The following is a 9,432-nucleotide window of genomic DNA, read 5'->3' on the forward strand; positions in this document are numbered from 1 at the left end:
CTTCCTGCCTGAGGGCCTCTCACACTCTGCAAGAAGGCTTCAGCTGCATCAAACACTTCCTAACTCAGCTGGCCCGATTAGCACGAGAGGCATGCTGAATGATTGCTACGCTTAAACTGGGAGATCTTTCGTGGGAGGGAGGAAAGCCCCGGCCGGCCATCACCTCCCCAGTTTAGGAAATGATTGAACACGTGCCCAGAGATTCTCGAGTGACCTGGTTCTTTGGAATGCGGGTCAAGGACCCCATGAGCTCCGCTTGCTAAAATGAGCCCAACAGCCACGCCTGCCCTGCAGCTGCATCATCGTCATCTTAGGGGTTGGCGGATGACGAGGTCCTTTAAGACTTTCACCAAATATGGATCGGGATTGGAAAACCTCGGGAGTTTGTTTTGCTAGAGCCGGAAGTAATTTTGGCGACGTTAATTCCCATCCTCTCTTCCTCTGGGCTGCCCGAAGCAAGGCAAGGGAAGGAATGGGGCTAACGTGGCTCTTTTTGCTCCCTTGCCGGTAGGCGGCATAACATCAGCACGATCCAGGCCGCGGCGAAGTTTTGAAGGGAAGTCGGTGCAGTCGACACTTTCTGCCTCATTGCTCCAAACGCTAGAAAGCAGCCTCTTTCGCACGCAATCCTTTCCCCTCACCTTTGCAGCCTTTCAAAACGGATTACGAGTGTGGAATTTAGGACTCTAATCTAGGAGATCTTTTCAGTTTCCCAGTTTCTTGCTCCCTCCCCCAGTCAAAATCCATTTGGGGGGAGCTTGTGGGGTAGGGTTGATATGTGGTGAAAACAATTATTTGATACTCGGCTCAAGTCCCTTTTTAGCAGCGTCGTGGACTGACAGACGGCTTCCCCATACTGGGGTGTTTTTTGGGGGGGAGGGGAGATGAATTGACGGATGGATTTTCTCCAGATCAATCCACAAAAGATGGACCTTTATCCATCACTACCACGTCTGTCCCTTGGAGTAGAGGAGGTGTCTGGAGCCAGCTAGAAAATACATCCCGTTTGAGAAGTAAAACAAGCCCGTGTTTGTGGAAACCCCACTCATACAACGTGCTGGCTGGGGCTTCAGTGGAAGACACAGGGTCTATTATATTAGTCCCACCTCTTCCACTGCCAGCGCCTCTTTGGCTACATAGACACCCCAATTCCCTTCCCCTAAAAGGGAGGGGGGGACCCTATAATTTTTATAGCTCCTGTAAGATTCATAAAGACTGCTTATTATTCTAAATTTTATATATGCATAAAATCCACGGCCACCATCTCCATTCGACCCAGAGCCACACGTCTTCTCTCCCCTCCCCCTTCCAATTAGAACCCAGGAGCAATACTTACCTTGAAACACGTTCCCTTGCCCTATGAAATGTCTCCCTCTCTGTCTGTGCCCCCTTTGAGCGGTGGGAAGGAGCAGGCGACGAGCCGTCTGGGTTTTTCGTCCTCCAGCGGTAGGGCTGGCCAGGGGTTTGCTCCCCTCCTCTAAGTGGCCACCCTCTGCGAAAGTAGCACATATAAAGAGGCAAACCGTATAGCCGTGGTAGGCAGCCAGGTTGATCTCATTGCTTTTCCTCCCCCCCCCTCCCCCGCCTGCTATAGGTTTTGCGAGCGTGCTCCGTTCCTGAGTTGTTCTCGCAAGTTTTAGTCATTAAAAACCTATAGCAAATAAAGGATCTGACACAGATCACCTAACTTGAAAAAAGGTCAAAAACAAATGCAGCACCCTTAGAATGGGTATACTGCCTTATTGTAGAAAACCTGGTTGGATAGCAGCACTCTTTACTTCACAGGGAAAGTGTGTGTTGTTATTTTTTTTATTAATAGATCAGCAAACCACAATTTATTGCCTTCCTCTTCTCCTTTCTCTCACTCCATGATAGGCAGATTGCGTGAAGAAGGGGGGGGGGGGACGCACAAACGCACACCAGGAATTCCAAAGAATTTCCTGCCCTGGGAACAAAAGTAAAGTCTATATTTAACAGCATCTGAAGCTGTCAAGAATGCTTTGTGGTTGGATAACAGAGCAGAAAAATGTGGAAAATGCAGGCTACTGCTCTACCAAATATGGAAATATTGTTACGTCTGGTGTCTGAATCACCATCTGGAAATACTTACAGCCATGAAGTCGAACTGAAAGATGCCACAACAGAAGCTAAAAACACTCCCCCCCCCCACATGCACACCCCAAACCACAGAAGAAACGTTATTAAAGAGACTTAACTGTAGGGGTAAATAGTAAAACCCCTGAAATCAGGCCGCAAAAGAGTGAGCTTCTGTAAGCCCACTAGTACTTATAGGCCCGAAAAAATGGATACCGCTTTCACCAAAGTGTTTGCCTTCTGCACAGTTATAACACCAATACTGGACTTTTGATATATTTGAAGCATGGATTACGGTATATATTCCAAATCATCCCATAAAAGGGTCCTGTATCTTCTCTACAAGTTAATAAAACGAATTGCCTTTGAGTTCTCTACGTTTACAATATGCAATTTAGATGCTGTTTGTTTTAATTGGTTATCATTCCAAGCTAGGTAGAAGGTCATGGAGAGTTCACTGTTCCACAGGAACGACTTCCACGTTTTCTCTCACTAAACTAGATTCGTCTTCCTAGGCACCCTTCCGGTCTCCTTGAATTCTGCAAAGCAGCTCTAGCGTCAGAAACAGAAAATGGGCCTCGCAGAGTTATTTCCATCCCTTTTTACACGTTTGCACTACGTTCAGAGTTTAAAGATCATCGTGCAAAGGCAAAGATCATACTGAGGAGCCGCCTCTGTCCCTGAGAGGCTGAATCTAATTGCAAAGGAAAGCGCCAGCACGCGTGCTACCTTTCTTGGGCAGCGATGGAAGGAAAGGGGGGGGGGGGATTGCAGCGAAGGACGGGTATACACAATAGTTGCTTTTGAGTCAGTAAGAAGTGAAAAACGGATAAGGTATAAGGTAAGGTAAGATATTATCCTTTCAGGAGACCCCTCCCCCATTTCTGCTCCATTTGATTTTGAAGAGTGGGAACTGAACTGCCAAGATCAAGGTGACCATGTAACGAAAGGCAGAATTTAAGGGACAAGAGGGCTCCCCCCCTTCCTGGAACGTCTCCAGATAAAAGGGAGTAGTTTCTTTTGCACATGCCCCATTCATAAAAAGTTTAAACTACGCCATCTGGGTATCAGTTTGGGATACACCCTTTCATTTCATCACTGGATCAGAGCCGAATGTCTACCAGATTTGCATGTCTAACCCCCTCCCGCCTCCCGCGCTGGATTCTTCCTTCTAATTTTCAATAGCATATAAACTATTTAGCAAATGTCCTGGGACAATCTAACGCCTTTGATTGCCAGGCTGCAAGTTTCCGGGGGGGTGGGGGTGGAGGAGAGAGAAGAGAAATGGTTTATAAATTTATTTTCTACATAAAAGAGGCGTAGTTACAAAGTATGATTGCTTAAACCGTTGGAGAGGGAGGGAGAACCTGTTTTGTTGAGACCAAAAAAAAAATTGCAACTTAGACAGGGAGGAGCTTGGATGGAAACCGCGCCAAGAAAACATTCCTGAGATGCTTTAGAATTCCTGATGCTTTAGAATTCTGGAACGCTCAACGTCAGTGCAGCTGCAGCACGCGGCGGCGGCGGCGGCGGCCACTCGGCATATAAGCAGCTGCTCGCGCTCAGCGCCTCTTCAGACTGCGAAGGGATCCCCGAGAAGCGCAACGCATAGCGCCGAGCAGCCGAAAACAGGGACGGCAGTCTTTTTTTCCTCCCCTTTCCCCCGTTTCTCCGAAAAGAAGCAAGACGACGCTTTGTAACTCCTGCAGGACTCGCCTTCTTTTAACAGCTACCGGCAGAGCTCAGTCACTTTGCCCAAGCCTTGCCATTTTTTGAGGCAGGGGGATTGTTCAGGCTCTCTTTCCCTCCCTTTGTTTTTTGTCCGCTTTGAATTGGGAGAGGGGGGAAAAGATCAGACGTTCTGCCTTTAACAGCAGTGATGAACTATCAGACTATCAACTTCGTCCTGGCTCTTGCCCTTCTTCAATTAGTGCATGGGGTAGGTCTGGATTTTATTTTTGCCCTTTTTTTTTTGGGGGGGGGGGGGTGTATTAATTGCGTTATACGTTGTGGATGGAATGCTAGTCTCAGAAAACTTAAGCGAAGTTCGTCCAGGGGGAGGAAGGGACAGGTTTTGCCTGTGTGTGCAGTTGATAGAGGCACAAGAAATTTTGGGAGTACCAAAGTGGTGACCATCCAGGGGTAACGTGTCTGGATTTTGAGCAGAAAGGCTGTTTTTCGTTTTCTGTCTAGCCCAGTGTAGCATTTATATCTCAGCAATGCCTTCCTTTGCTTCTCCCCCCCAGGCGTTTTCTTCCTGCCCTTCTGCTTGCCAGTGTCCTCTAGAGGTCCCAAGATGTGCTCCAGGAGTTGGTCTGGTTCTGGATGGCTGTGGATGCTGTAAAGTCTGTGCTAAACAGCTCAACGAGGACTGTAGCAAGTTGCAGCCCTGCGATCACACCAAGGGGCTGGAATGCAATTTCGGCGCCAGTTCCACAGCTCCAAAGGGGATCTGCAGAGGTAAGAAGCTTGTGGCTTGGCTGCTTTAAAGTGTGTGTGCGTGCCTGTGTATATGCATAAATACCAACCAGTCTGTGTAGCGGCAAAGTTTAGTAATTTTGAGCCCATGTATGGTTATGCTTTGTTGTTGGTAGATTGGCAGAAGGGCATATGACTTCAGCAGTCTGGAATGCAATTCACTGTGTCTGGGCTGCACTAACAGCGCATAAGGAAAAGTGATTCCTGACTAACTTATTGTTCTAGCCTAGAGCTCTTGGGGATTGTATGGAACTTTACCATAAATTGAATTTTACTGCAGAAAAAAACCCACCCTGTTTTAGCAGCCTTGAGCCTCACTTAATGTCTTCCTCCCCTCTCTTAATTGTTACAGCACAGTCAGAAGGGAGACCCTGTGAATACAACTCCAAAATTTATCAGAATGGAGAGAGTTTTCAGCCCAACTGCAAGCACCAGTGCACATGCATTGACGGAGCTGTGGGCTGTATCCCACTGTGCCCACAAGAACTCTCCCTTCCTAACTTGGGCTGCCCAAACCCAAGGCTGGTGAAAGTCCCTGGCCAGTGCTGTGAGGAGTGGGTCTGTGATGACTCCAAAGATGCCCTGGAGGAGCTGGAAGGTTTCTTTGGCAAAGAATTTGGTCTGGATGCTTCAGAAGGGGAATTAACCAGGAACAACGAGCTAATAGCCATTGTGAAAGGAGGGCTGAAAATGCTACCTGGTGAGTTAATATCGGGGTTATGTTATCCACAGCATGGGATGGGAGGGTTGTTGCTGGAATGTCTTTAGTGGAGGGATAATCTGTTGGAATGTCTGCAGCGCTTTGCTCTGCATGCTGATGAAAGGGCAGGGGGGGGGGAGAGACACTGAAGAGCTCCTGAGCACAAGAAGTTCACACCAGGCCCTTCTTTTTTCCTCTCTTCCTTCTAGTCTTTGATTCGGAGCCACACAGTCACTCGTTTGAGAATCCAAAATGCATTGTGCAAACAACCTCATGGTCACAGTGTTCAAAGACCTGTGGGACTGGCGTCTCCACCCGAGTCACCAATGATAACCCCGACTGCAGACTAGTCAAAGAAACCAGGATATGTGAAGTGAGGCCATGTGGGCAGCCTAGCTATGACTCCTTAAAGGTAAATACTCCCTTTAACACCCCCGTTGCCATCTTCCCATCATTTCAAAATCATTCTGGGTGGAGGGTGGCTACAGGATAGAACTCTTATATTAACCATGTTGCTCATCTCTTTCTTTCAGAAGGGAAAGAAATGCACCAAGACCAAAAAATCCCAAGCTCCAGTGAAATTCACGTATGCAGGATGCTCCAGTGTGAAGACGTACCGCCCCAAATACTGTGGTTCGTGTGTGGACAGCAGATGCTGCACTCCTCAGCAGACCAGGACTGTCAAGATCCGGTTTCGCTGTGACGATGGAGAGACCTTCACTAAGAATGTCATGATGATCCAGTCCTGCAGATGCAACTACAATTGTCCCCACGCAAATGAGGCCTACCCTAACTACCGGCTATTCAATGATATCCACAAATTTAGGGACTAAGTTGTGATGTGTGCAGGCTTGAGCAAGAGGCTTGGTTGTTGTTTTGTTTAAACATTTTTGAAGTAACAACAGTGGAAAAATGAACTCTTGATGGAAGTGTTGCCTTCGCCCATGGGAGGGCAACACTGAGACTCGAGAATGCACTGTGCAACTGGATACTAATGCAACAGTTTGAGCATACTTAAAGCTTCATAATACTGGAGCAATCTTATTGCTTCATTTTGGAGCACTTTCATGATTACTGATTTCTGTTTGTAACTGATTGTTTCTACGTTTGTCTGTCCGTCTGTCCTGGGTATGAAAACCTTCAGTTCTCTACTGTTCAGTATAACATCACATATTTGTTGTTGTTCCAAACTCATATTGGAGGTTACATTCCTTCCTAAGGTGGGCACTTGTGGAGTTCTCATCTCTGGCAGCTATAGGTACCAGCTATATAATTCATACCCGCAAACAGAAATTGGTGGGCTTTAAAGCTGAATATTTTATTTATCGAAATGTAGCTTCTTTTTTTTTGAGGAAACAATCCCTAATACTGGAATAAGTTGTAAATGATTTAATTTTATATTCAATGAATTAAGAGAATTTATTTATGGAATTAATCATTTAATAAAGAAATATTTACCTAATTCCTTTACTATGATTCAGCTTGGTTTTGGATAGCAGGAGAACACTATTTCTCCTGTGATACTCTGAAATTCTACCATATCTTAGAAAGCTTGTTAATTTACTATAGAGCACTTTTACTGAAACGAATAAGACTTAAAATTGAAGTTCAGTTAGCCATTGACTCCTTATTAACTGAAATGCTGGGATGATAGGTACCTCTTGTTTTATCCGTCAGTGTAATTCTAATCCTCAAAAACACAAAGTTGTGGTTATTTCTGATCCATTCTTCATTCTTAATATTGCATCTTGTAGAGATGGTATGCTAGAGTGTACTCACTACAATGGGGTATATAGTGGAAAGGTTAATCAACTATCGTAACAATTTCTAGTCATCCCCCCCACAATACTTCATTCTTGTGCAAAATGAAAATGTTTCCTGTACTTGCAGACGATAGCTTCCTTTCACTGAACTCTAATTTAAATGAGCTTGAAGCAATAGATCCTGAATTACACTGTGATTAAAAGTAAACAGGCTATTGAAGGAGAGGAAAATGTTAAGAATTTACAATACTTTTCTAATAGACCAAGCAGCTCAGTTCTCCTTTTCCTCTGCATTTTCCCTTACAGTTCAAACTCAGTGGAGACCAATAACTTTAGATTATCCAAACTAGCAAACTGTAAGAGTCTGACATGGCTATAACCAACTTGTATGTTCTTAGATGAATGAAACCATTCCTTCTGCAAATTTATGGTGGCATAATGAAAACAGAGGTCCTGTATGATGAGAGCTTAGGTGGTTTAAAAATGAATAATTAGACAAATTCATAGAGGGTAAATCTATTAATGGTTATTAGCCAGAATATATATGCCGAGACTTTAGAACTCTTAGTACCAAAATGCTGTAGACAAACAGCACGAAGCTTTTCTTCATGCTTTGCTTGTGAGCTGTTACAGAGCTATCTGGGCATGTATGGTTGAAAATAGAAGTTTGCCTGATTGTAGGTGCAAGAGGAAGGAGGGTGCACATTTTAACTCACTGAAAAGGCTCTGCTGGGACTCCTGTGGACAAAGTCACATGGGATGGGACTGCAGCAATGAAGGGAGTCAGCCAAGATTGACCCTCCTCCACCTTAGAACAGCAGAGAAAGACCCAACCCAGAATGCAAGACTAGATGGACCTCAGTTTGGTACAAAAAGCCAACCCTTGCCCATGAAACCACCTCTTTAGGTGAAGGGAATGTTGTATATCTCCTTGAGACAGGAATGTGTCTTCATAGGGGACAGCTCCTTCTAGAGGATCAAGAAGATATCACTGGCAAAGTTTGTTCCTTTTTTCATAGATGTATGAAATGTACTAGTCTGTAGAAAATGTGCAATTTCATTTCTAATTACCACCCAGTGCAGAAGTCTGGACTCGGGCCCAGAGAGAATGACTTGCTTTAGCCACCCATTGAACTGTATGGCTTAGAGTGTATTTGAACCCAAGATTCCCCCATGTCTAATCCAACATTCTCCAGTGCCACATTAGTTCCTATATGGGGTGGGGCAGGGGCATGCCCTACAAGTACCAAGAGATATCAGCGATGGTTTCTAGGTCTGTAGATAAGGTTTATTACACTTCTACTCCATCCTAGATTGGGACAAGCAAATTGCTGGCACACAGCAGGCTAATACAGGTACATACCAGCCCAACTACCGACCAGCTCATCCCCCTTTAAAAATTGTCTATTCTCTATCCAGGCCCATAGCCAGGATTTTTTAAAGTCAGGGGGCATTTAAATTTCTTAGGGGGCACTGGCTAATCGAATTAAAGGTAATTTAATTCAGTTTCTGGGGGAAATAGAGAGGTGCCGTCTGGCTCCACGTGGCCACTGTAGCTGGCTCTTCGTGCCAGACGGCTGCACAGGAATACTTGGTTCCTTCCCTGCACCCACTACTGCTCGGGGGCCTTTGGCTGGATGGGAAGTCACGGGGGCCCTAGCCCCGAGAGGCCCCACTGTAGCCACAGGCCTGTCTCTATCTGGTTGGTCATGTTCTAATCCCCACAAAGCATTTGTATCTTGAGTTGTTTGGCATTTAACGACCACCTGGCCACCAGTCTTCACTACTTTTGAATTTGTATGTACAATATTTTGCTCAGGACAGGAGTGTGACATTCATCAGAGCAGGTTTCTCTAAACGTCCATTTCATTCTGAGAATCAGCAGTGCTACCTGTTAAGAAGACTGTGAAGTTAGCCCTCCTGGGGTACTATCAGCAAACTTACACTTGGTGTCCCTGTGATTTAATATCCTGCAAATATATGCATGGTTTCCCCTGCTCAAACTAGTGGTGAATTTGTGACCAGTTAATACTTTAGAACTTCCAGGACTTCACTGTATTTTGGTATCACATTCATGTATAAGGTCAAATTAAGACCCAGTTATACTGGATCATCATTCTATTAATCCATCACTTGATCACTATCACCTACTTGGCTCTCTGAGCCCTACTACTCCAAACCTTTTTAAACATTAGGTACTAGGAATTGACCCCAGATGTTCCGCATGCAAACCTAGAGCTCCCCATTGAGTTATGGCCATAATCTCCTTACAGTATCACCCCTGACCAATCCATGTGGATAACACATTCCAACTCTTTTTTCTTTATCCATTCACACGGGTTATTCCAAAAATATTCCCATAGAGGAAAAAAGCAATCTTGGACGAGACCTTGTGTT

The 9,432-nt window shown here is 45.2% G+C and overlaps 1 protein-coding gene across 1 annotated transcript; it reads left to right on the top strand.

The window, feature by feature from the left end:
* Positions 1-3,604: 3,604 nt before the first annotated feature.
* On the top strand, positions 3,605-6,664 carry CYR61 (cysteine rich angiogenic inducer 61). The gene is made up of 5 exons (XM_015416699.1): positions 3,605-4,033; positions 4,341-4,554; positions 4,925-5,272; positions 5,482-5,684; positions 5,806-6,664. The coding sequence occupies exons 1-5, from the start codon at positions 3,974-3,976 to the stop codon at positions 6,103-6,105; spliced, it is 1,125 nt and encodes a 374-aa protein (XP_015272185.1). The 5' UTR covers positions 3,605-3,973; the 3' UTR covers positions 6,106-6,664.
* Positions 6,665-9,432: the final 2,768 nt, after the last annotated feature.

Source organism: Gekko japonicus, unplaced genomic scaffold (assembly GCF_001447785.1).
Source record: "Gekko japonicus isolate JY-2015 unplaced genomic scaffold, Gekko_japonicus_V1.1 scaffold16, whole genome shotgun sequence".
In the NCBI taxonomy this organism is placed as follows: Eukaryota; Metazoa; Chordata; class Lepidosauria; order Squamata; family Gekkonidae; genus Gekko; species Gekko japonicus.